Source organism: Ictalurus punctatus, chromosome 28 (genome assembly GCF_001660625.3).
Source record: "Ictalurus punctatus breed USDA103 chromosome 28, Coco_2.0, whole genome shotgun sequence".
Classification (NCBI taxonomy): domain Eukaryota; kingdom Metazoa; phylum Chordata; class Actinopteri; order Siluriformes; family Ictaluridae; genus Ictalurus; species Ictalurus punctatus.
The window spans coordinates 3,225,579-3,251,538 of NC_030443.2; the positions used below are offsets into that span (position 1 = coordinate 3,225,579).

Consider the following 25,960-nt stretch of genomic DNA (forward strand, 5'->3'; position numbering starts at 1 on the left):
CACGTTTTCTGCACGTGGTTGCTTTTATATAAATGTATACAATGTACGCATGTGTTATTTTATTTTAAACCACTTTGACCTGAAACAAAGGTGATCTACAGAATAAAAATAATGAATAAATAATAATAATAATAATAATAATAATAATAATCAGTGTCATTTTAATAAATGTCTAATGTTAGCAGAACCTTTCAGCACAGGCATCAGTGTCGTTCATGGTCATGTCATTTTCTTTTCTTTCTTTTTTTCTTTTCTTTTCTTCTTCATCTTGTTTTTATTTATTTATTTATTTATTTATTTATTATTCCAGATCATGTTCCAGGCGTACGGAGACAAGCAGGGGCCTCTCCATGGCATGCTCATCAACACACCGTACGTCACCAAAGATCTGCTGCAGTCCAAACGATTCCAGGCCCAGAGCCTCGGCACCACCTACGTCTACGACCTGCCCGAGATGTTCAGACAGGTGTGCTCGGTGACCAGAATGATAATAAATAATAAACTAAAAATCTGTAGGATCAACGTCTAGGGTTTTCTTCATAAATCCGATGATGGTTCACGTCGGCAAGTATTCCGTAAAATGACAAATTACAAAGTATGAGATCATGTGAAAGGTATGATTTTATGTCTCGAATTCGAGAAATTGTTTTTTGTGGGCGTGGTCTATATCTGTGGCTTTTCTATCCGTTTTTGGTTTTTTTTCATTTGCCCCTCCTGCTGTCATTCGTCCAGGCGCTGAAAAAGCTGTGGCAATCCATGGACACGTACGCTCACCTGCCCAAGTGCCCCCTTCCCTCTGAGCTCCTCACCTTCACCGAGCTGGTGCTGGACTCTCAGGGTCAGCTGGTGCAGATGAACCGCTTGCCTGGTGGCAATGAGGTCCGGCTCTCAGTACTCGGCGTTCAGATCGTAACAAATTTCCATATCTTGTCAACGAAGCTCTAACTGTACGTTTTGCAGATTGGCATGGTGGCATGGCGGATCACCCTCAGGACACCCGAGTACCCCGCTGGCCGCGACATCGTCGTGATCAGCAACGACATCACCCACAAGATCGGCTCGTTCGGGCCGCAGGAGGACGTCCTCTTCCAGCAGGCATCGGAGATGGCTCGCGAGAGCGGCATCCCGCGCGTCTACATCGCTGCCAACAGCGGCGCCCGCATCGGCCTGGCGGAGGAGATCAGACACATGTTCCACGTGGCCTGGCAGGACCCGGCCGACCCGTACAAGGTGAGATGCCACACTGTGGTGTGTGCAGGTTTTTTTTGTTTTTTTTTAAAAACTCAATATTCAGGGCGCAACACATCTCACTCAGGAGTATACAGAAAGCATAAAGTGCCCTAAAATACACATGGAACTTCATACATGGGTCATTTTGGTTTTGTGTGACAGGGATTTAAGTACCTCTACCTCACACCTCAGGACTATAAGAAGGTCTCTGCGCTGAACTCAGTGCACTGCGAGCACGTGGAGGACGAAGGGGAATCGAGGTGTGCACACGGTTCTGATTTGTTTGTTTGTTTGTTTGTTTGTTTACGTGGCTGGTGCTGTTCTGCAAATCCACTTTAACTGAAGTGCTAGTGCTCAGCTATACTTGTTTTAAAGGGTTTAATATGGTGCGCGCGTGTGTGCGCGTGTGTGTGTACATGCAGGTATAAGATCACAGACATCATTGGAAAGGAGGAAGGCTTGGGCGTAGAGAACCTGAGAGGCTCAGGGATGATCGCCGGAGAATCTTCGCTCGCTTATGAGGAGATCATCACCATGAACCTGGTACAGTAGAAACACACACACACACACACACACACACAATTGTAACATTAAAAAAAAAGCTTTTGTTTGTTTTTATTCTAATTCAGCATATTCACAGTTGGGTAATATAAATTTTTTTTTTCCTCAATTGTTTTTTTTTTTTTTAATAAAGACTAAAAATTTTATACCAAATTGTAACATTTTTGTTAAATCTGTCTTTATTTTTCTCCCTTTATGTTGATGTATTTTGTAGACGTTATATAAATAGTAAAAGGATCATTAAACATGCATCTACCCCCTTTTTTTTTTTTGTAAAATGTAACTTTATGGTCACGTATTGTAGATTTTTTACATTTATTTTTTTATCACCCGACCCTCAGCTTATATGCATCTTGAGTATTAGTAACCCAAACAATTTTGTTTTAATGTTCAGCCCAAAAACCTGCATATGATTACAATACTTATGGTATTGTTACTCTGACTAATTTCATATAGTATTTAATTGTTGTGTGATTTGGTGTTAATTCTCTCTGTGTGTGTGTGTGTGTGTGTGTGTGTGTGTGTGTGTGTGTGTGTGGGGCGTTGTGTTGCTCAGGTGACATGCAGGGCCATCGGGATCGGCGCGTACCTGGTGCGTCTCGGCCAGCGGACCATCCAGGTGGAGAACTCGCACATCATCCTGACGGGAGCCGGAGCCCTCAACAAGGTGCGTCCGGTCTTCTGGACGAACCGTCACATAACATGACCCGTGCGTAGGTTCCAGAAGGACCGGTTTGAGTGGATTACATCCAGCTCTGCGGACGGAAACATCTCCGGTGACTCGAAGAACAGCTCTTTTCTGAGACGCGTTCGGAAACTCGCTCCGTAATCGGTTCCGCTTTCTGAACCGCCGCACATTAATTGATGCAGCGGGAACCGTTTTCCCTTTTTCCCCTGTCTCTCGTATACAAACGGCCGTCATAACTGTTTGCTTGCGTGCATAAATTTCCACGCTGCCCCGGCAGATAAGGCCAGTTTAATTTGCTCCCGGTTTAATTGCGTCAGTAAATTCAGGCCATGGAGTGCAGCGCGGTGACGGTGTAGGACCGGTTTTGTTTGGGGTCCCACCCCCGCCCACTCAATCAGATTCTCTCATCTGTGACGCGATAGATTGCTGTTCGGTTCGTGCAGTTAGCACGTCTACGTTTTTGGGAGCAAAGATTTGTTACGAATTGGTCAGGAACACGTGTTCCTTGATCGAGGTCCAGTGCGTTCCGCTCGTTTCCTAATAATCTCTATGCATATTTTGTCATTTTGAATTGTTTGCCCGTCAATTTTCACATCTCCATCTTCCTTCCTTTCTTTCGTTCTGTCTTTCTTTCTCTCAGTCTCCTGCAGGTCTGGTAGTGTTATTAAAAGAAGAAAAAAAATCATGGCATCGTTATTTGCATAGAAATAGCTTGATGCCCGAGGCTGGGGGGGAAAGGGCACGCGCATCATTCTTTGGAAAGCGTGCTCTCTGTTGGCATCTATAGATTTTTATTATTATTATTATTTTTTTATTTCCATTTCATTGTGTGCAGAAATGGTTCTGCTGTGTGCCTATTTTTCAGTTTTCTGTCCCTTTTGCACGCATGGGTGCGAATGAGATGAAGCGCGGTTCAGTCGTCGTGCGGCGCGCTGTAAACCTGCGCTTGACATCGAAATCCGTAACGTAACGTAAGGTCGAACTTCAGTTCAGATCGTGCACAAAGAGAGAGAAGTCATTTCTGGGCTACGTGCACAGAGCAGGAGACCGCCTACTACTCGTTATAGTTTGGCCTTTGTAAAAATAAAAGAACACCAAGGGGGAAACCCTAAAACCGTTTTGTTCGTCGAAAACCTGCAATCGATTTGTACCTTTATCGTTGTTGCTGAAGATTTTTGTCCGGGCGAAGGGAAAATAAGGAAAGTTAAGTAACTTAAAAATAAACAAAAATATCCAATTTAATGCGTTTGAGTAGAACATAAAAGAAGGTTAAATCGTGTTTGACGTGTTTGCTCTATGTGCGCTCTCTATTTCTCTCTCCCTCTCTCTCTTCCTCTCTCTCGATCTCACCCACTCTCTCCCTCCCTCTCCCTCCCTCTCTCTCCCTCTCCCTCTCTCTCTTCCTCTCTCGATCTCACCCACTCTCTCCCTCCCTCTCCCTCCCTCTCTCTCCCTCTCCCTCTCTCTCTTCCTCTCTCGATCTCACCCACTCTCTCCCTCCCTCTCTCTCCCTCTCTCTCCCTCTCCCTCCCACTCTCTCCCACTCTCTCTCTCTCCCTCTCTTCCTCTCCCTCTCTCTCTTCCTCTCTCTCGATCTCACCCACTCTCTCTCTCTCTCTCCCTCCCTCTCTCCCACTCTCTCCCTCCCTCTCTCTCTCTCTCCCTCCCTCTCTCTCTCTCTCCCTCCCTCCCTCTCTCTCGCCCTTCCTCCCTCCCACTCTCTCCCTCTCCCTCCCACTCTCTTTCTCCCTCTCTCCCTCCCACTCTCTCCCTATACGTGTGCTCTCTCTCTCTCTCTTTCTCTCTCTCTCTCTCTCTCTCTCTCTCTCTCACACTCTCTCTCTCTGTCTCTCTCTCACACTCACACTCTCTCTCTCTCTCTCTCTCTCTCTCTCTCTCTCTCTCTCTGTGCAGGTCCTCGGCCGTGAGGTTTACACGTCCAATAACCAGCTGGGAGGCGTCCAGATCATGCACAACAACGGCGTTACACACACCACGGTGTGCGACGACTTCGAGGGTGTTTACACGCTGCTGCAGTGGCTCTCCTACATGCCCAAGGTGGAGGGGTTGGCAGGGGGGGGGGGATAAATAAATAAATCACATCCACTACACACTTCAGTTTTACTTCAGTTTCGAGTACAATAAAAAAAAACTTTGTTAAAGAATAAACGGACAAAAAGTATGACGCCATACTTCTTATCCGTTTATAGCTACGTTCGGTAATGTGGAACGTCCACGAAACAAGTTCGTTACAGAAAACTTATCTTTGTGCAGCGCCCTTTGTACGATTAACAGCATATTTTTTACATTTATTTATTTATTTATTTATTTTTTCAGAACACGTCGAGCCCCGTGCCGCTGCTGGCAGCCAAGGACCCCATCGATCGGCAGGTGGAGTTCGTACCCACAAAAGCGCCGTACGACCCTCGGTGGATGCTGGCGGGACGAGCCAGTCCGAGTGAGAAAATAGTCTTCTACGTATATTAGAGAAATTTAACCCGTGCTTGATTGATTGGTTTGCTTTGAAATCAGATAGCAGTGATATTGGAGAAGTGTGTGTGTGTGAGGGGTCAGGAACTGCACCAGTAGATCACTGTAAGACTCGCTGTAAGATGTTCAGGCTCTGGGTTCACAGAGATAAGGCTGCGATGGATGGGCCTCCCGCTTTCCAGCCAGGAGAGATTCCACATCTCTATAATTACAGCAAAGGGAACGAGACACGGCCTCGAGCCCAGACACACAGCTTAATCCCACGCTGACGTCATACCTGCGACTTTGTTGATAAACTAAAAAAAAAACGTGAAATCCTGCCCGCTAGGATGACTCATGGAGATGCTGATGAAAATGTGACCAAAAAAACCCACCCAAACAGATTAATGTGTCTAATACAGATGAGAGGGACGAAAGATTGTTTGCAAATTGCTGGATCTGGAGGTCCAAAATTTACCTCTGGGTACCTGGACCCTGTGGAATCCTGGGAAATGACAATGCAGGCATTGCTGCAAAAGAGGCACTATCAGCCGATTTTTCCAAAAGTGTCCGATCCCCTCCCACTGACCCGAAAAATCATTCGTTATTAATAAACTCATCTATTAATAACGAATGGCAAACTGAGTGGGAGCGATGCACCATGAACAAAACTCCATGACGTCAGCCGTATCGTTAGCAAAAGAAACGCCTCTCCGGGACCAGATGTTCTCCACTAGATCTCTGTGGAACAGGTCACTCCAGGATGATCCACGAGGGGAATGTTAGGAGGAGACTCACCAACATGTAGCTTCTGCCAGAACCCATTATCCTCCAAGCATGTTTTATTACACTGCACTGGTCTGAACACCGTGACAAACCTGTTTTCGTTTTATTGTCAACACTGGAAGGAATTTTTAACAAAGTCAAACCTAACGCAATTTTACAGTTTTTAGGAAAAAGAGACTTTAAAAAGATTATATAGAGTTCCTCAGACCTCTCTCTCTCTCTCTCACTCTCTGTTTCTCTGTACGTCTCTGCCCCCCTCCCCCCGTCTCTCTTTCTCTCTCTCTCTCTCTCTCTCTCTCTCTCTCTCTCTCTCTCTCTCTCTCTCTGTGTTTCTCTGTATCTGTCTTTCTCTGTCTGCTGTCCCTGTATTTCTGTATGCCTCTGCCCTCTCTCTCTCTCTCTCTCTCTCTCTCTCTCTCTCTCTCTCTCTCTCTCTCTCTGTCTCACTCCCTCTGTTTCTCTGTATATTTCTGCCCCCCCTCTCTCTGTCTCTGCCCCCTCCCACTCTCTGCTTTCTCTCTCCCCCTCTCTCTGTATGTCCCTGCCCCCTCCCTCTCTCTGTCTCTGCCCCCTCCCTCTCTCTCCTTTCTCTCCCCCCCTGTATGTCTCTGCCCACCCCCCCGTGTCTCTCTCTCTCTCTCTCTCTCTCTATATATATATATATATATATATATATGTGTATATATATGTGTATATATATGATGTATGTATATATGTTTCTCTCTCTGTCTATCTTGCTCTCTTTCATTTTCTCTCTCTCTTTCTCTCTCGCAGACCCTAAAGGAGCGTGGGTCAATGGTTTCTTTGACCACGGTTCGTTTATGGAGATCATGCAGCCGTGGGCACAGAGTGTGGTGGTGGGCAGAGCCAGGTGAGCTCCTGCACATCGACATTATACCTAAACACATCGATCCTTTAGATATCATTATCTATGGACACGTACTGTATCTGCATCGTTTACTTCTTATTTCCATTACTATAGGAAACACAAGGCCACGACACCTTCATAACGATCAAGCTCTCCTTCAGAGAGCTATTCATCCCCTCTCTCTCTCTCTCTCTCTCTCTCTCTCTCTCTCTCTCTCTCTCTCTCTCTCTCTCAGCACACTTTCAAAGCTTTTCATGGAAACCATTAGTTCATCATCAGTCTTGTGCTGTCCTGCCCTGGGTCCCAGTGCACTGTTGTTTTTGTTTGCTTGTTTGTTTTTTAATTTCCCCGAGGAAGCTCCAGGTTTTTAGGACAGGAGTTTAGGACGACTACTATAAATTTCTCTAATTATATTTCTCAAACAACATTTCTTGAAATGTTTTCTGTAAGGAGAGATTCATGCGACATTGATGGAAGGAGTCTCCGGTGTCTTTTCTTTGTAGCAGTTTCCCACCGTGAGAAAGTCCCATTGAATGAAACGCCACTGATTTAGATTGCTCCCTGGTCTTCGTGTCGGTTTATCCTTTTTGACAACAAACGCAACCTTCACGGGCGAAACCTAGGGCTCGAACCAAAGATTAGACATTAAGACCTATCCTTATTAATTCGTTAAACAGCCAGAGCACACCCGGGCAGCAAGAAACACCGATCAGTCACATGTTCCAATATTTTTCCTTGATTTCTTTGAAAGAGTGGGTTTACTCAAACAAAAGCTGCCATGTTCGGAGTTGTTCAACACATCTGGATGCATATAGTCAGGAAACGAACGCTGAAATTCCGATCTTTTGATCTCAAAAACAATAGCTAGATAACAGCCCTTGCTGTTCCAATACTTTCGACGGGGACCGTGTTTAGGATACTTCTGTATAATCATTGACGCCTAACACCAAATATTATTAATGATATGAGTATTTATGCTATGTTTGCAGGTTGGGAGGTATCCCAGTCGGCGTGGTCGCCGTGGAGACGAGAACAGTCGAGCTGTCCATCCCGGCAGATCCGGCTAACCTGGACTCGGAGGCCAAAGTGAGCCTCAGACTCGCACTCTCACACCCGGATGCTACTACATGCAGACTCGCCATGCTCATCGTGTGTATGTGTCTTGTCTTCTTTAGATCATCCAGCAGGCCGGTCAGGTGTGGTTCCCCGACTCTGCTTTTAAGACGGCTCAAGCTATTAAGGACCTGAACCGCGAGGGGCTTCCTCTCATGGTGTTCGCCAACTGGAGAGGCTTTTCTGGCGGCATGAAAGGTCCGTACGTTTCGGTCCGTAAACCAATCAACGGCGCCGCGGTATAAAAACATATTCTAAAACACATCTTGCCTGCAGACATGTATGACCAGGTGCTGAAGTTCGGCGCGTACATCGTGGACGGCCTGAGGGAGTACAGGCAGCCGGTGCTGGTCTACATCCCGCCTCAAGCTGAGCTCCGTGGAGGATCGTGGGTAGTGATCGACCCCACGATCAACCCGCGCCACATGGAGATGTACGCAGACAAGGACAGCCGGTAAGAGCTTTACGTTTCTATAGAAAACCCAATAACGTCGTGTCGGTTTGTCTGTACACAATACTGTACGTGTTGCTCCTTAACATCGTTCTAACGGATGTCGCATTGCGCAGCGGTGGCGTGTTGGAGCCGGAGGGGACGGTGGAGATCAAGTTTAGAAAGAAGGATCTGGTCAAGACCATGAGGCGCGTCGATCCCGTTTACATGGGTCTGGCTGAGAGACTTGGTGAGTCCAGAAATCTTGTTTAGCGCACGTAATAAATAAAATAAATAAAACAACTCGCGTTTAAGAGCGCGATAATCTCACCGGACACATCTTCATCCTACGTTCTAGCGAGAGAGCGGCATTTAAGCTGACGTCTAGCAAGTGACGAGTAATTTGGACTTTGGAAAGTATTCAGACCCCTTGTGGAGGTTTTTAAGCTACTGCGTCTGGTGAAAAGGGTGAAGCATGATGGCGGCGGCATCATACTACTACTACTACAGTCAAAGCAAAACATGTTCTAGTGCTTTAGAAAAGGGTCTGAATACTTGTCCATTGTGTTTTCCTGGGGTCACTCAAATTTTTTTTTTTTTTTGGGGTCCCTTAAACACAACACCAAGTAACGTTTTAGTTTTCTACAGAAACCGTATTAGCCCAGAGCAAATGGCATGGTCACGTGGATCGTTGCATGTGGTGCTGTTCTCTTGTTTCGTGCTAATCCTCACGTTATATCAGCAGTCGTTACACTTGTGTGTACGCAGGCACGCCGGAGCTGAACGTATCAGAACGTAAGGAGTTGGAGGGCAAACTGAAGGAGCGAGAGGAGTTCCTGCTGCCCATCTACCATCAAGTAGCTGTGCAGTTTGCCGACCTGCACGACACGCCGGGACGCATGCAGGAGAAAGGAGTCATCACTGTGAGCCTATGATTCGATTTTTCATCCCGCCGTGACGGCTCGTATCTACGTTATCGTGTAGCATTATGGCTCCTAGAGTAACATACGAGCGTCGCTGGCTTCTTGCTGTCGGTTACAGCTTCTGTGGTGAACGTTACAACAGCTAGTTAATACAATCAGAGATCGACCGATAATCAGTTTTACCGATTTATTTTCCATAATCGGATATCGGTTTTGTAATATCGGCTCCACCGATAAATGCCGCCATCCTGTGGGCGCTTTGAGAACTGCACGCAGGACCGCCATTTACTTAACATAGCCATTAATGCGCAAATTAGACGTGTCAAGCTAGAGACAAACTCAGAGTAATGTTTACCTCATCAAAGCCTTTTTTTTTTTTTTTAAAAAGACACTTTATTTGTTTGTTTGTTTGTACTCTTTTAGACCCCTCTATTTATTGGCGTATAAATGAGGGTTTTGTTTTGTATGCAAAGAAAGAAGTGAAATTGATTAAATTGTTCATTGTGTCAAAGTTAAACAATAAATATCGATTATTGGGCGCATAAACACAAACAAACAAATAACACACAAATAATCGGTATCGGTCGATCTCTAAATACAATACAATATAATCTATACTACTAAAAGAGAATGTGGTATGCTATTAATCTGTTTACGCAGTGACTTAAAACGAAACTTTGCGTAAAAATTTTAAGGAAGCAAAAATGAAATGAAACGCAGCCAGAAAAATGTTTTGTTCCGCGTTGGCAGGACGTGTTGGAGTGGCGCACATCCAGGCAGTTCTTTTACTGGCGTCTGCGGCGGCTCCTGTTGGAGGACACGGTGAAGAAGAAGATCCAGCAGGCTAACAGCGAGCTGACCGACGGCCAGGTGCAGGCCATGCTGCGGCGCTGGTTCGTCGAGGCCGAGGGAGCCGTGAAGGTGCGGCCCAAAAAAAAATAAACATCCTTTCATTCGATTCACTTAATCACGTTCTTAATTTGATGTTCTCTAATTACTTTAACGTATCGTACGTATAAATCGTTATTGAAATGTTAAAGCTTAAGACAGTCGTGAAGACGTTTTTATGCTAAATATAGTCTCGTTATAAATCTATTCGATTTTTAAATTAGTTATTAAACATGAGGCGATGTTTCACCTACAGTTCTATGTAGACTTCAAATGTGCTCGAATGTATTTGATGACCAGCGTGATCCTGTGTAAATTGGTAGAATACTAATATCTCGTTTACACGTGAACATCCTCACTAGATTTTGTCAAAGTTTTCCGTAACGTTTATACGGAAACGAACAAACGGATTGTCTGCACGTCGCCTACAGTAAAGCCGGTGCATCAAGAATGCCGTGTTTTTAAGTCCGAGCCGACTCGGTCTGCGCGTGAGGGACGCACCAGGCTCCTGGCGCGATGCCAACCGCCGCCGGCGGCCCTCACAAGTATCCGCACGAGGAGGAGGCGGCGGCTGACGCGGCTAATGCATTAGCCCCAATCAGAGCGGGCTATCTTAAGCCGCAATTAATCTCCTCCCTGGCAAGCACAGATAGGAGTGCAACATGCTGTTTCTTAATTAAAAGCAAACGGATTAAACATGATTAATAAAGGCCGTTAAATGTTCCCGTCCACTATGAGCTCGGGGTTATTTATTTATTTATTTATTTATTCATTCCTTCCTACCCGCCACCCCCTCCCCATTTTCAGAGCAAATCTTTCAGGGTCCAGCTTTGTTTCAAATCAGCCTTATCTGTAGGGCCTTAATCAAGAGAGCGTTTTTTTATTACAATTTGGACGGTGGTGATAATCAAACACGCAAATTATTCACGTCAAAAGCAGTTTATTTGAATCAGACAAAGTTGAAAAGAATTCCTGGTGTATTTCATCATTACTTTTTGTGTGTGTGACAGGCGTATTTATGGGACAGTAATGAGGACGTGGTGGAGTGGTTGGAGAAGCAGCTGGCTGAGGAGGAAGGGGCGCGGTCTGTTATCGACGAGAACATTAAGTACATCCGCAGGGACCACATTCTCAAACAGATCCGCAGGTAACGTCTCGGCATTCCTAATATACACTCCTATTTTTTATTTATTTGTTTTTTTCCCTTTACCCCGCCCCGGCTCTGGAGGGACTTTCAAAAGTCATCTTTCTACTTGTAACATGTCAGGGCCCCCCCCCTCTCCCTCCCTCCCTCCTCTCATTGTCAATCCACCCATCCGACTCATCTGTCTCTGTGCCTGTTCGTCTGTACGGCCGCCTGAATGTATCTGCACCCGTCAAACTGTCTGTCTATGCACCCAGCTATCCAATCATATATCTGTCTGTCCACACACTTGTCTGTGCATCCTCGCTGTCTTTCAACCTCTTTTTTTTTTTTTTTTTATTCTTCTTTACCTTTTTATCACTCTATTGCAGCTTGTTTATTTTTGTAGGCCGGCATTAGGTAGACAATCTTTCCTTCTCTTTCTTTGTCTTTATCTCTGTTTGTCTACCTGTCTCACCTTATCTTTTCCTTTTTTCTTAATAACATTAATAATTCACAACAAACAAAGAAGGAAAAAAAACAAGTCTGAAAGATGCTAATGTTTTTTTTTTTTTTTTATTTCTTTCTTTCTTTCCTCTCTGTCCATCTTTCAGTCTGGTTCAGGCGAACCCCGAGGTGGCCATGGACTCCATCGTGCACATGACGCAGCACATCTCCCCCACGCAGCGGGCCGAAGTGGTGCGCATCCTCTCCACCATGGACGCCCCAAACTCCTCCTGAACCCCACAACACCCACACGCACCCCTGAGAGGAGCCGACACACCGTCGCAGACGTCACGGCGGCCATGATTCTGGACTTGTAAACGTAAATTTGAGATGAGTCAAGATCATCTTTTCTACCCAGCTGCGCTAGGCTTCCATAGCGTCGTTTCTGTCTGACGGCATGAGCCAAAACCGATCCAGCAAAAAAACGCTAAGCTTAAACACTACACACACACTACTCTTAAAGCCAGTACAATCATAACCCCGCCCACCTCCGAGTGCACCTTACCCCCTTCCCTCGACCCACTCACGTGTCTGTGTGGTTGTTAAATACTTAGTGTTACACGCACAATATGGTGTTCATTTTTTTTAACATGCGTTATGCAACTCTGTAATTTATTAACTGAAATTGTAGTATGTGTTGAGGGGTGGGGGGAGGAGTTATTTGTGCTAACAGACATTGGTGAAGTGTGCTTGATAGTTATACTGTACGTTCAGGACCAAACTTGAGCTCGAAGAGTAAAACGGTTAGAATAATAATAATAAATAAATATGCTATTGCTTTAGTGACTAAAAGCAAGAAACTTCATGGTGAAAAAGGTGGCGGATGGAGGGATTCGGGGTGGAGTTATAGGGTCATTAACGCTGCTTGAAAGCATTTGGGTCCTAGTTCCCGGCGACGGTGCCGACTCTGTGAAAGGTCGCGTCTTTGCACAGACCCGGACTAAAAGTGACCGTGCTACTGATGCATGATAGCGGCGCGCCGGCTGACCCGAGCGCGTGTTTAAGGTGGCGAACGTGTTCCCGCTGAATTTAACTCAATAAAAAAATCAACTTCATCCACTTGTGGAGTCTGGTGATTATTACCGAACGGAGCGTGTTGGGGCCTGGTGGAAGGAAAAGAAAAGGAGCGATGAAAACCCAAAAAGAAAGGAATAAGGGATAAAGGGTTCACAATTGCAAGAGGAGACAAATAATGAGAGGAAGAAACCGAGGAAAAGAAAAGGAAAAACAGAAGCAAAAAATAAAGGAGGGAGAAGTAGGACAGGAAGGGGGAAAAGAAGAGGGAATATCAAACACTAGACATAAAAAGGATAGGAACACAATATAAATGGAAGACATATGAAGAAAGGGAAAAGTAGGAGCCTGAAGAACGTGCACCTTCAGGATGTGCTGTTAAAGGAAAATAATCAACCTCAGGTAACACTGACTACCTCCTTTTTTTTTTTTTTCCACACACCATATAAACACTTTTACCAAATACTAGCATGTGAGATCCAGCACAGTATATTCTGTAGATTTTCAGCTATAAGAACTTCTCTCCATTGTTGTGTGGGGGGGGAAAGTCACTTTATATTACAAAAGCAGATCAGAAATAAAGTCCGATTTCTATAATTATTTCCAAAGAATAGAAATGACATGATTTTAAAAAACATAAAATTGTTTTCTTTCGAACATTCTGCCGGCTCGCAGCAGTCTGGATCGCTGCAATGTCTCTTTGGCAGTGTGTGTGTGAGATCCTCAGGTATGTTCCACCTCCATCAGTAGCTTCACTGAAGCATCTGGGATCCAAACAGAGATCGGTACAGCTCGGACCTGAACACAGAGGAACCACATGTTCACAAAACGAAAATCATACAAACATTACAAGCAAAGGACATGAACATCTGGCAGACGTCTCGGATGATTGATTCCTTAAACCCCAGTGTATCGAAGTCACGCACAAGGTCTTTCTCTGCTTTAATAAACATAGGAACTAACCAATAATAATAATAATGATAACAATCAAAGCTGCAAATAGCATTTTCAGGGGGCCAAGCACCCACGTGCAGTGAGCCACACGGTTTTGAATAACAGAGTTCCTTTGAGAACTTTTGTTCAGACAGGCCTCAAGATGACGTGAGCCGAACTCGGTGAAGACCGGACAAAATCTGGAGGAATTGCACAACACTGGACTTAGCTGCGAGCATTTCCGGCATGTTATTGTAACTTTTGACCAGTAAGTGGCACTGTCACGAAATTGGTTGCATAGCCTCAGGACATGGTCCAGAAGGTGCCTACCAATATTCATGTCAGTGTGCTGAGACACGACCTCACTTCCTGTTTGGCGAATTCACCGTCAGATTCTTTGGCACATTACAGGTGCTCGGCCCTATAATTAATCTAATTAACGATAATGAGATTCAGCCCTTTATCCCTTAAGATTCCGTAAAATCTTTGACTCAGAAGTCTTCAGGACAGAAGAGTTTACGCTTTAGTTTCTCAGCAACACGATAAGCTGAGGTGTTGGTTTTTTTTTTCTTTTCTTGACGTGAGGAATTAAAAAAATAAAAGTAAGGAAGATGAGATGATAATCAGAAGGAGGAGACTAAAACGCAGAAAGTAAGGGAAAAAAATCAACAAAGACAAGTGAAAGAGAGAACAAATGCAAGGAAGGAGAGAATAGTAAAAAGAAGGAAAGAGAAATGAAGTAGGGGAAAGTAATATAGAGGAGAGTGAGATTAAATTATGTCTCCTAGAACAGCATGCCCGTCGTGTTTTATTCATTACTTAATAATTAGCAACATTTGCTCCAAATGAACGAACCCCACCCCAAAGTTCAGGCAATTAACACTAATATGTTTTAAACCTACGTGATCTTGATCCATCCTGACCCGGTCTTCCAATTTTAAGCTGTATTCAATGAGAGGCTCTAAAGCTCAAAAAGTTCATCTAAATCTTGATTATGACGAAGAGGGCCGACGGCACGGTCTCGAGACCATATGTAACGTTACGATTCAAATTCTTGATGGTTGGGGTTTTTTTTTAATAGGTGCTAAGAGATCAGACCAACCCCCCCACTACAAATAAAGACGGACCCAGTCTTCTTTTACATATTGCACCAATGTTCTGATTGCGTGTCCTGAGCGCATTCAGACCGCAGCCACTAGGGGGCAGTGTAGCGCTGATCAGCAAACATCAAACAGCATCCTATAGAGGCATAACACTCGTCCTTATATCTATCCCGATCTTTAAAACCTACAGGCACAGTTTAGAGTCGGCTATTCCTGACGTTCCCTCACTCTCTCTCTCTCCTCTCTCTCTCCTCTCTCTCTCTCTCTCTCTCTCACACACACACACACACACACACAGGTGGGAGTTAATGTCCTGAGGGTCTCGGGCCAGGCCGTTTAATCCTCAATCCCTGCTTGAAATGCGGCGGGAGTGGCGAGGATTACGGCTCCCTCTGATTATCATATAATGCATACATTCTTATTCTGACAGAGCCATGGCAAACATGCATGCGCGCGCGCACACACACACACACACACACACAGAGGGGGGAGGGGGGGGGTCAAAAAAGGAAAGTAATAGATGACTCCATATCAAAATGCATCACCAGTCACCATTAGAACTAAATGCAGAGTGCTAATCTCAACCCACTATGGAATACCTACAGAGTGAGTGAGAGTGTGTGTGTGTGTGTGTGTGTGCGCGCGCTCCTATACTGCCACATTAACATTCATGGGGCCAGTGGTCCATGTCAGTCGGGGGGTGGGGTGGGGGGTTTGGGGGACACACACGCTACACAGCTACTGTTCAGAGCCAATGGGGGACAGGAAGAAAAGTCGTGTGTGTGTGTACGCATGGAAAAGGTCACCTGGAATCCCACTCCTGCAAAGGTCAGTGGTCAGCCGGCTGATGCCGTTGCCATACATCATTATTATTACTGTAGTTCATTGATAGCTATGTAAATGAGAGAAAGCGAGCGAGAGGGTGAGAACAGAAAAGGTCACGCTGTGTTTCTGTTTTTCACGACAAGCTTTAAAAAATAAATAAATAAATAAATAAAAGCCGCCCTACACACACTTGTGAGAAACTAAATGTTTTTCCAAATAAAATGTAATATCCAAAAAAAAAAAAAAAAAAGGTCAGATCTCGCGGGAGTTCGAACGTGAGAACGGGATAACGCAGTGATTCTCTTGAATAAGAACTAATCACAGGATGCAGTGACAGTTCAGTCGCCTTCCGGAGAAAGTTTAGCGAACACGTGAATTAGCACGCCTTGAACATGTGAGCCGACACACAAAAAAAAACTCGCTCGCCGCCATTTTTATTTTCCTGAGCCAACTATCCGAATCACGTGATTCGTTGAGGCAAAGTCGCACGACTTTTTTTTTTTTTCTTTCTTTCTTTCTTTTTTCAAATGCGCATTCTGGAAATTTTATCCGCAGCTGGTTTTTCCATCCAGCATTTTTTATTTTATTTTATCTGACATCCCAAAAATCACAAAAATAAGTGGATGGAAACACAGCTAGTGACGACACCCATAGCTAGCTCATGCTAGTTGCTCAGAGACAACACCATGTCATCCACACAATCCCTTTTTTTTCCCCCACCAGCTGTAGCAAAAATCAAAGTACCGTAGATACGTCAAATATTCTCAGAAGGGGCGAGTTAAATAGATAAGTACGTTAATGAATGAACGCACGACTGTGCTCTTCTAACGTAACACGTTTGTGTTGAGAAAAGCTCAGCAAATCACTGGCGAATGTTTAAGAATAAATGCCTCTGCTTTGCGAATAATTTTGGATAATCGGTCATCATTAAAAAAAAAAAAAAACGTGTACAGTCGGCCTGCAGAGACTGCGTCTCTAGCGCTGTTACTCGCATACGATCGTCAGTAATTCCAAAAAGTCTCCGTATCAACACGCTAACTTTAGTCAACGTGGTCTCATCATGTCATTAAAATGAGAAGGGGGTATCGAGTACCAGTGTTGTTTCTGCACCAATAATGATATTACTGCAGCCTTACTGTACAGAAGTATGCAGTACGAGTGGCCGCTTGCAGCGAAACAGAGGAGTGTACAGCTCTAGCGGTTACGTTAGCGTGCCAGGCAGCAACCTACTTTCCCAGATAACTAGCTAGAGGAATAAAGCAATATAGACGGAGTTCACTATATAACACCCAATTTAATCTAGTTTGACCTTGTACAAGATTGCACTTTTTACATTTTACACCATGTACAAGGTTACACGGTGTAAGAGGCAACACCGAGTCAGAGGTAACACCATGTAAGAGATTACGATGTGCATGAGGTTACACCCTAAATGAGGTTAAAATGTGTATGAGGTTACACCCTGAATGAGGTTAAAATGTGTATGAGGTTACACCCTGAATGAGGTTAAGAAGTGTATGATACACCCTGAGTGAGGTAAAGGTGTGTAAAAGGCTACACCCTGAATGCGGTTAAGGTGTGTATGAGGTAAAGGTGTGTATGAGAATAAGATGTGTATGAGGTAAAGATGTGTATGAGGTAAAGATGTGTATGAGGTAAAGATGTGTATGAGGTAAAGATGTGTATGAGGTAACATCGTGCAAGAGGAAACATGGTGTATGTGGTAACACGAGGCACACTCTTGGTCATTCCATATGGAAGCCCTCAATATCAGAGGTCTTCGATCTTGTCCGCAAAGGGCCGGTGTGGCTGCGCGCTTTCAGTCCAACCAAACATGAGGCACACTGGATAGCTGACTGGAGCCCAAGATGAACCTATTAAACAAGCAGAAACAGGAGGGACTCCTGCCTGGGTGGACTGAAAGCCTGCAAGCACACCAAGACCCATCAGGTTGATCAGACCTGGAGAAAAACTCACAAACTTAGACTCAAGTTAGAAGTTTCTCGTTCCAAGTAAAAACTTGTTTACGCTCTTCTCCATGTCAGAATGCTGTTTATTGTTTATTTCATTCTTATTTACTGTCAAAAGGTGATAGCGACAAAAGCACAAAAAGTTTGAAAAAAGGGAAAAGGACTTAAATTGCTTTCTTTGTGTTTCCTCAACAAAAAAAAAATTCTGAAAACTGTGAGGCAGCGTGTGTGTGCGTGTGTGTGTGTGTGTGTGTGTGTGTGTGTTAATGAATGTATATCTACAGAGGGAGGGCGAGGCTGTTTGATTTGCCAGCGCTCTGTTTGAGAGGGGATTAGGGTTAGCTGACAGGCGGGCACTGAAGAAAGACAGAGACAGACAGAGCAGCACCATTAATTAAACACACACACACACACACACACACACACACACACACCCACACACCCACCCACACCCCTCTCCAGCAGGACCCTCAATATATCACTGCAACACAAACTTAAACTAGCAAATACAGTGCAGCTTCGGGAGCTGAAATCTGCTGTATCATTTTAATAATAAACACAAATCAACAGTCAGGTCTGCGGGGAACATTACACTCACTATCTGATTCATTTAAATCATCACGGAGTGGAGTTCCTACTTTTCTAGAGATATTATATGTGGTGTGACGGACGGACGTGTCTGGAAAAAATATAGAAGGAATAAAGAGAATTCACTCACCGAGCTTCATCACCCATGGTACTGTGGTCAATAGGAGCCATAAAATTCATCAGCTTACTGTGTACATGGAATCTGAAACATGCACGTACACACACACACACACACACACACACACACACACACACACACACACACACACACACACACACACACACATTTTTAAAAAGAAAGTGAAATGAAAAAGGAAAGAAAGTAAGAAATGGAAAACTACAAAGAAAGAACGAAGGGGAAAAGAGAATAAGGAAAGAAAGAAGGAAGGGAAAAAAGAGAAAAAAAACAAGAAAGAGGGAATAAAAGGTGGTAACATAGGAAAAAAGAAAAACTGAAGGAAACAAGGAAATACAAATAAAGAAAAGTAATAATAGAACCCTGGGGAAAATAAGAAGGAAAAAAAAGGAAGAAAGAAAGAAAAGCAAGAAAAAAAAGGAGCTAAGAAGGGAAGAGAGATAAAGGGAGAATGAAAGGGAAAGGAAATCTCTGAAAGCAGGAAAAAAGAGGAGGTGAATGAAAAAATAAGAAGCAGAAAAAAAGGAAGGAAGGAAGGGAGGGGAAAAAAGAATACGGAAAGAGTGAAGGAAAGGGAAAAGAAGGAAAGGAGAAAGAGAAGGAAAAAAACAAGAAAGAGGGAAGAAAAGGAGGTAACAAAAAAAGGAAAGTAGGAAAAAAGAAAAACTGAAGGAAACAAGGAAGGAAGATATAAATAAATAAATAAACAAACAAACAAACAAACAAATAAATAAATAACGTTTAAAAGAAACGTAGGGAAAAGAAGAAATAAACTAAACGGAAGAACAAAAAAAGAAAAGGAGTTAAGAAGGGAAGAGAGATAAAGGGGGAATGAAAGGGAAAGGAAATCTCTGAAAGCAGGAAAAAGGATCAGAGAGCAGGTGAATAAAGGAAAGTAAGAGAGAGAGAGAGAGAGAGAGAGAGAGAGAGAGAGAGAGAGAGAAAGACAGAAGGAGGTAAAGGAACTTACCGGACTTTCCTGCCCTTACTCGCCTTCGTGTCCACTTTCTTCTTGATCTTGCTGCGAAGCTTCTGGATGGCCAGCCACTGCCTGTAGAGACACACACCCCGCTTGGGTAATAAGTGATACAAGTCAACAATCACACACACACACACACACACACACACACACACACACACACATATACACACACATATACACACACATATACACACACACATACCTGCCCATAGCCACTTGATCATTAGGATCAGCTGCACTAGTTTTTCGCTCGATCAGCTCTCGAAGAAGCTGCAAATGAAAACACGCAATGTCAGGAATAAAACACTTGGGGGTGTACTGTTCTAGTAAAACAATCAACAACAAAGTGGCGTGCTGCAGCTACAGTTCCCATCCCAAAGCTGATTCTTTTCCAATAACAGTGTTTTATTGCTCTTATACCACAGTGATTTTATACCAATGTTCACTACGCAAGTCCCTGTGGAAATTGTTACTTTACTTCTCACAGCTGTTTTCGAGATTTGTACCTGGTGATAAAAGTCGTCATCGTCGAAGATCTCCTCGTCCAGATCTTTGAGATGTGCGTTAGCTTTGAGCACTGGCTCGGCGGCCTAAATGCAAAAAGACAATGAGGTGACGTCTATGACACACACACACACACACAACCATGGTTATTATAGTCATTCAATTTTCAGTAAAATCCTGTACGGTTCTGGAGAAGCTCCTCATGAGCACAACCGAGCTGTACTATAGGTCCGGTTTATCAGCAGAACCCGTACCTCAGGCTCTGTGCTGCGGGACTGCGTGGTGACGGCGCTGAGCTCCGGTTTGCCCAGCACTCTGTAGTCAGACCTGCGTGTCTGTGTACGCTTCAGCAGGCGCTCCTTATCCATCAGCACCTGCTCCACCTGCGTCAGGATGTTCCGCTCAAACGCGCCGAAGCCCTGAGACAGACAGAGGGAATAAGCAGCGACGTATTAATGGGTCAAGACAGAAAAAGAAAGACTGGTCCAGTGGACGGATGGATGGATGGATAGATAGATAGATAAATGATGGATGAATGACAGACAGACAGATAGATAGATGGAGAGACAGACTGATAGATGGATGGATGGACAGATTTATTGATGGAGGGGTGGATAAATGGATGGACACATTCATGATGGATGGATGGACGGACAGACGAACAGAAGGATGGACAGATATATTGATGACTATGTGGATGGATGGATGGATGGGTAAGCAGGTATAAATGGATAAATGCATTGATGGATGGCAACCAGGGATGGATGAGTAGGCAGATGGCTGACTAGACAGGTAGGAGTGAGGCAGGGATGGATGGATGGATGGAGGAATGGATGAGTAGGTGGAAGGGCGGGCAGTAGATGGATGGATGGATGGACAGATAGATGGACAGATAGATAGATAGATAGATAGATGAGCAGGCAGATTGAATAGACAGGTAGGAGTGAGGCAGGGATGGATGGATGGATAGATGGATGAGAAGGTGGAAGGCTAGATGGATGGACGAATGAGTGTACGATATATTAGGTACATCATGATAAAACGAGGGCTCCTTTACCTTGTTGTTCTTGCCCGTGGTGAGCCGCGTCTTGTCGTACCATTTCTGCAGCGTGGCGTCGCGGTACGGCTGGAAGGCCGCAAAGCGCTTAGCCATGAAGTCAGGATACTGCGTCGTCTCCAGCTTCCGCTTGGAGGGTCCGCTTCGACCTGCGGGCCGCTTTTCCTCCTCGTCGCCATCGTCCTCGTTTTCACCCTCATCGCTCTCGACCTCTTCATCTTCCTCGGACTTGCTGCTGGAGAAACGGTTCCGGGTTGAGAAACCCCTCTGCACTTTTAAATCCGTTTTTAAAAGACGCTTAAAATGACAGAAAAGCGGTGGGATGCGGTGTGCGATACCTGATGTCTTGTCCCCATGTCTTCCCCTGCGAGATGGCTCTGGTTTCTGGGTTCTGATACAGCAGCAGGTCCTGCAGCTCTAATAAAGATCTCTGGAGAGCCTTCAGAGCTTTGTGGCCTGTTAAACACAGACAGAAAGTATATAATAAATGCTCACAGCCAAAGTTTCACATAACAGGGTTAAAGCGCAGCATTAGGTACTGATCCATCCTACCTAGGGATGTGACAAAAGAAAAAAATATCCTGATCATCAAGATTTATAGTGATAGCACAAAGTTCGCTCGGAACCTTGAAATGGTGGTCGACGAGGGGGAAAAAAGCAGAATAAGGATTCCTGGTGCGAAAAGGTCTGATACCGTGTGTATTGGAAAAGAGCAGAAGTGACGAGTAACATTCAAGACTAGACGACAGTAAATACATGACAAGCCAGAATGTTTCCTTTACAAAAACAACGCAATCCATATTAAAATGTAACCAAAAAGAACTTTCAAAACTGTGTATGGAGCATGTCCCAGCACACAGCGCTGCTCTATTCTCGATTCTGATTGGCCAGAAGGTATTGATTAATTGTCTATAAGGAGCTTCGGGTTTATATTTATGTACTCATTAAGCTAATTCCACAAAGTTTAAGACTAAAAAACAAACAAACAAAAAAAAACAGTAAAAAAAAAAAAAACACGTGGTTATTTTAAGAATGTTGATATGTTAGCGCTTTCTGTTTATTAAGTTAATTTAATATTTACGGAAGGACGAAGGAATTTCTTGGTAACATGCCAAGTTGCAAATTTTTTGAGGGAAGGGAAAGGGAAAAGGAAGGAAAGGAAGGAAATGAAGGAAAGGGAAGGAAGGAAAGAATAAGTAAAGAAAGAATGAAAGAAAGAATGAAAGAAAGAAGGAAAGAAAGAAGGAAAGAAAGTAAAGAAAGAAGGAAAGGGAAGGATGGAAAGAAAGGAAGGAAAGTAGAAAGTAGAGAGAGAGAGAGAGAGAGAGAGAGAGAGAGAGAGAGAGAGAGAGAGAGAGAGAGAGAGAGAGAGACTGGCAAGGGAATGGAAGTAGTATCAGGAAGTAATTTTCCATTCCGCAACCTGAAACATAACTATAGACGGATTTTGAAGGGGAAAAAAAAAGGAAAAAAAAAACCCCATGGTTTTGTTCTTTAATAAATACAAAACAACAATAGCTAGCAATCTGCTGCGGTATAAGCAGAATAAAACATTTTTTTTTGTGGAAAATAATAAACTCCAGACTGGTAACAGTAACTCGTTGATTATTTTCCAACAGCAGCATGCCCCCGAGTGTTTATACTCCGTACTTATCACGTTATCCGATTTGTTTTGTATCCGTTAGTCTGTTTTGTTTTCATGTAAATTTCACTCGAAAACAAGAGGATTCAAAAGCAGCGCATGCAACTCCACTCTCTCCTGTCAGACCGAATCAGAAAACAAAAGCAGCAACTTGCAGCGTATCTGTGCAGCCTCCCTCAGCGGCTGCCAATCTGACAAATTCATCCCCCACCAGTCATACAGGAGAAAACCTGCAGCGGGGCTTTCGCTCGTCCCTGTGTCAACAGTTATTAATTCGCATCAGAAGAAAACAATCCTGTAATCCATTATCATGAGAGAGAGGGAGAGAGGGGGAGGAGGGGGGGAGGCAAGAGGGTGCGAGGATTCCATCATCTTCAGCGCTAATCAAAAGTACACGAGCTCGGCAAAAGCCGCCGCCCCCTCTCCCTGCTCGCCATTCAGGAGGACGGCCCCCCATCAATCATTCGCCGGCGAGAGGAGCAAGGCAATAAATATGCAAATGAGGAGCAGCCAGGCTCTGAAAGGAGGCACACAAATGGATTAATTGTCCACGGCGTGAAGAATCCGTAGAGTGCGGTCTCGGATCATAAAAGTATGTGGGATTTGGAGGGGGGGGTCGACGGTGTGGAAATCCGCCTGGACTGCCTGGTGTATAAAAGCGAGATTTAATCAATCATAGAAGGACATTTAGCGGCGTAACGCAGATCCGTCTATAGCTACGGATTCAAAAACAAAGCAAAAAATAAATAAATAAATAAATATGAACCAAGAAGAGAACTATTACCAAAAAATAAAAAATAAAAATTATTAAGGGGGGAAAAAAAGTTCAAGGACATTCCATAACATTAAACGGATTTAAAAAAAAAAAAAAAAAAAAAAAGTACACAACACCTCCCTGTCACTGATTATTTTCCTTTTAGGTTTCATTCCCTGCTTGCAGCTTAACAATAACCCAAATAAAAAACTAAATGACTTTTTTGGGTCTTAGTTGGGATGGAGTGGAACTTTTTATCCGTTTATAGTTACATTTCACAAGTGAGTTCCCTAGTAACTCGCCACAAGTTAATTACGAAAAGCGATTCCCTCGTCAGCCTCCGTTTCCCCTCTCTCGAGTTAATAAGACCGATTGTTCCGACGCGTTGACACTGGAGACTCATTCCCCGAAATGTTCATCAAAGCGTCTCCTCGGAGAAAACCTTGCCATATCGACAACTTTTAAATTAGGTTTAAGTGGCTTGGTCCAGCCATACACCTCCCTGAGAGCGAGCTGTTGCTATATAGTTACAGGAAAAAAAAAATCAACACCTTTTGACCAATCGGGAGCGAGAAATCCGCAGCGCTGGGGTGTGACGTTACACGCATGCCCTGTGTGCACGTTATAACACCAGATTACACTCACTGTTCTTCAGTGCGCCGGCGTACTCGGCCCCGCCTTTGCTCTTGAACTCGGGGAACGTGTCGGGCTGAGGAAGCTGATTGGCCGTCACGAGGGCTTTCTGCATTTTAATTCGTCCTTCGAGCATCAGGTCCCAAAGAGCTGTGGAGCCGAAAAGGAAGCGGTTTAGCCACATGAGAAAAGCTAACATATTTTATTGTGACTCAGGCTGTTTGTTTATTTATTTATTTATTTATTTATAAGTAAATCTATTTTAAGCAGGTACTGCGATGCATACCGAGCTGATTCTTCACTGCTTTGCCTTTCTCCACCTCTTCATCCACCTTCTCCTTCGAGAAGGTCATCACATCTCCCGAGTCGCCGACGTCTTCTTTGTCGTCGTCCTCCTCATCTTCCTCTTCCGAGTCATCCTCGGTCTCCCCTTCATCCTCACTCTCACTCTCCTCCAGGTCGTCCATGCCCTCCGTGAGCTTGCGGAAGTCTGTCTCTTTTGGGAAGCTCAAGTCAGTGCCCTTCATCTTCGACACCAAGCTGGACATGTGTGAACCGTCATCATCACCGATATCTTCATCCTCGTCATCCTCCTCCTCCTCCTCATCATCATCATCATCAAGTTCCATCTCTTTATCCAGCTGTCTATCTTCGATGTCTTCATCATCATCATCGTCGTCATCAGCTGAGAAATAAAAGAAAAAAAGGATACTTCCCCTTTAAACTTTAAAACTTTGGCAAGCAGGATAAGCAGGTGAAGATTTCTAACAGGTGAAGTAGCAGAGTGCCACAGAGAGAAAAGGATTGTTTGGTTTACACACCAGAGCCATCAAGCTCCTGCTCAAGCTCCTTGCGCGACGTCACTCTGCCACGATAGCGTTTATCCGAATCTGCCAACAAAGCAGCTGTTCGCTTCCGCAGTCCACTGGCTGGGAGATCATCATCATCATCGCCTCCCTCATCAAACTTGTCTACGACTCTGGCTTTGGTCTCTGCAAAAAAAAAAAGAACAACTGTGATTAGCATCTTATCGTCGATGCTATCCGAGATTGATTTTATAATGAAATGGACTTTTTTTTGGGTGGGGAAAGGGGTCATGCGTCTCTATTTTTCCCTCAAAATGCTGTTCTACATGCATGTAGTGCTGCAGTGAGATTAAACTCTCACTTCCTCTCTACCTAAAGAGGAGTGCTGCGGCTGCGCTTTAGTCCTCATCTATATATTCTACTCAAACAGATCAGTCTCCACTATTTCTACATCAGAAGTTTTGTATGAAGAGGAAAAAATAAGCTTGTGCACACAGATAAACCTTTTTTTTTCCAGCAATGACCGCATGACACAATATTTAATTATATAAACAATGTCAAGAATAAAATAATATATTGCTTTTTCACATTTCCACTCTAGAAAGCTTCCCAGTGAAAGCTCTATGTTAGAGGCTGAAATCTAATTGCTTCTCCCTCACTACATAGGTGCCCTATGTAGAGCATATGGCACCCCTTAGGTATGCATTGCGCTAAAAATGTTACTACAGAGCTAGAAAAGGAGTTAAACAGTCCTTAAGTTATCAAACTTAGCCCCGACTAGACGAACAATAACAACATACTTGGCTAAAACACTCGTACATAGCTACAGATAACTGTCAACAGGTCGTGTCCCGAATTGCCCCCTATAGGACTATATAGTGCGCATAAGTCATCACTGTCGCCCCCTATATAGTGCACCTACATACGGACCAGCGAGCTATTTGGGATTTACCCACGCACTCAGCGTGTTGCGCGACTCGTTCACATTGAAACATTTGTTGTTTGTGTTTACAACATTAAACTCCGTTTTTAAAGCGCCACTAAAAACAACAGATGTTTATGTTTAAAATACCGTCATCCTGGTCGTCCTCGGGGTCTGCGAAATTCGGCAGCGGGTTCAACAAATCCGCGAGTTGCTCCGATATGGACGCCGCCATGTTTATTCTCAGTGCGCTGACCGGCTGTGTACGTCATCACTATGCGCCTTCCAGCTTCCAAACGCCATAACCGAGCGCCAATTGTGTGTTCTTTAGGATTTTGTGCAAACACAACATACAAACGTGTATGGGAACGCGCAATTTCAGTTTTCTGAAGAATAAATATGTCCGCAAAAGTTTTGTTGTTGACTTGGGGACAAAAAAATAAAAACATTCTTTCTGCACACACACACACACACACCTTTGTAGCATCCTCAGAGGACCTTTGTT

At 44.2% G+C, this 25,960-nt stretch overlaps 2 protein-coding genes across 11 annotated transcripts in view; one reads left to right on the forward strand and one right to left on the reverse strand.

Moving 5' to 3' along the window:
• The window catches only part of acaca (acetyl-CoA carboxylase alpha), a 33,301-nt gene extending 20,660 nt beyond the window's left edge, over positions 1-12,641 (forward strand). For all 9 annotated transcript variants that reach the window (XM_017459876.3, XM_017459879.3, XM_017459881.3 and 6 more), the window contains 17 exons: positions 311-466; positions 733-879; positions 961-1,230; positions 1,393-1,490; positions 1,653-1,773; positions 2,348-2,458; positions 4,394-4,537; positions 4,817-4,937; positions 6,509-6,605; positions 7,592-7,688; positions 7,778-7,913; positions 7,992-8,169; positions 8,283-8,395; positions 8,914-9,068; positions 9,819-9,989; positions 10,967-11,103; positions 11,694-12,641. In XM_017459876.3, coding sequence (XP_017315365.1) covers positions 311-466; positions 733-879; positions 961-1,230; positions 1,393-1,490; positions 1,653-1,773; positions 2,348-2,458; positions 4,394-4,537; positions 4,817-4,937; positions 6,509-6,605; positions 7,592-7,688; positions 7,778-7,913; positions 7,992-8,169; positions 8,283-8,395; positions 8,914-9,068; positions 9,819-9,989; positions 10,967-11,103; positions 11,694-11,820 — 2,379 coding nt within the window. In that variant the 3' untranslated portion in view covers positions 11,821-12,641. The remainder of the gene's footprint in view (positions 1-310; positions 467-732; positions 880-960; positions 1,231-1,392; positions 1,491-1,652; positions 1,774-2,347; positions 2,459-4,393; positions 4,538-4,816; positions 4,938-6,508; positions 6,606-7,591; positions 7,689-7,777; positions 7,914-7,991; positions 8,170-8,282; positions 8,396-8,913; positions 9,069-9,818; positions 9,990-10,966; positions 11,104-11,693) is intronic.
• On the reverse strand, positions 12,092-25,737 carry aatf (apoptosis antagonizing transcription factor). Of its 2 annotated transcripts, none has more exons than XM_017459887.3 (12): positions 25,606-25,737; positions 24,549-24,719; positions 24,014-24,412; positions 23,740-23,877; positions 21,037-21,154; positions 20,699-20,930; positions 19,896-20,060; positions 19,644-19,727; positions 19,340-19,407; positions 19,126-19,206; positions 18,150-18,221; positions 12,092-13,398 (listed from the first exon to the last, which is right to left on the reverse strand). In XM_017459887.3, exons 1-12 carry the CDS (start codon positions 25,688-25,690, stop codon positions 13,353-13,355), a joined length of 1,659 nt encoding a protein of 552 aa, XP_017315376.1. In that variant the 5' UTR covers positions 25,691-25,737; the 3' UTR covers positions 12,092-13,352. The 2 variants fall into 2 exon arrangements, with proteins under 2 accessions (XP_017315376.1, XP_017315375.1); XM_017459886.3 differs by having other exon boundaries at positions 20,699-20,933.
• Positions 25,738-25,960: the final 223 nt, after the last annotated feature.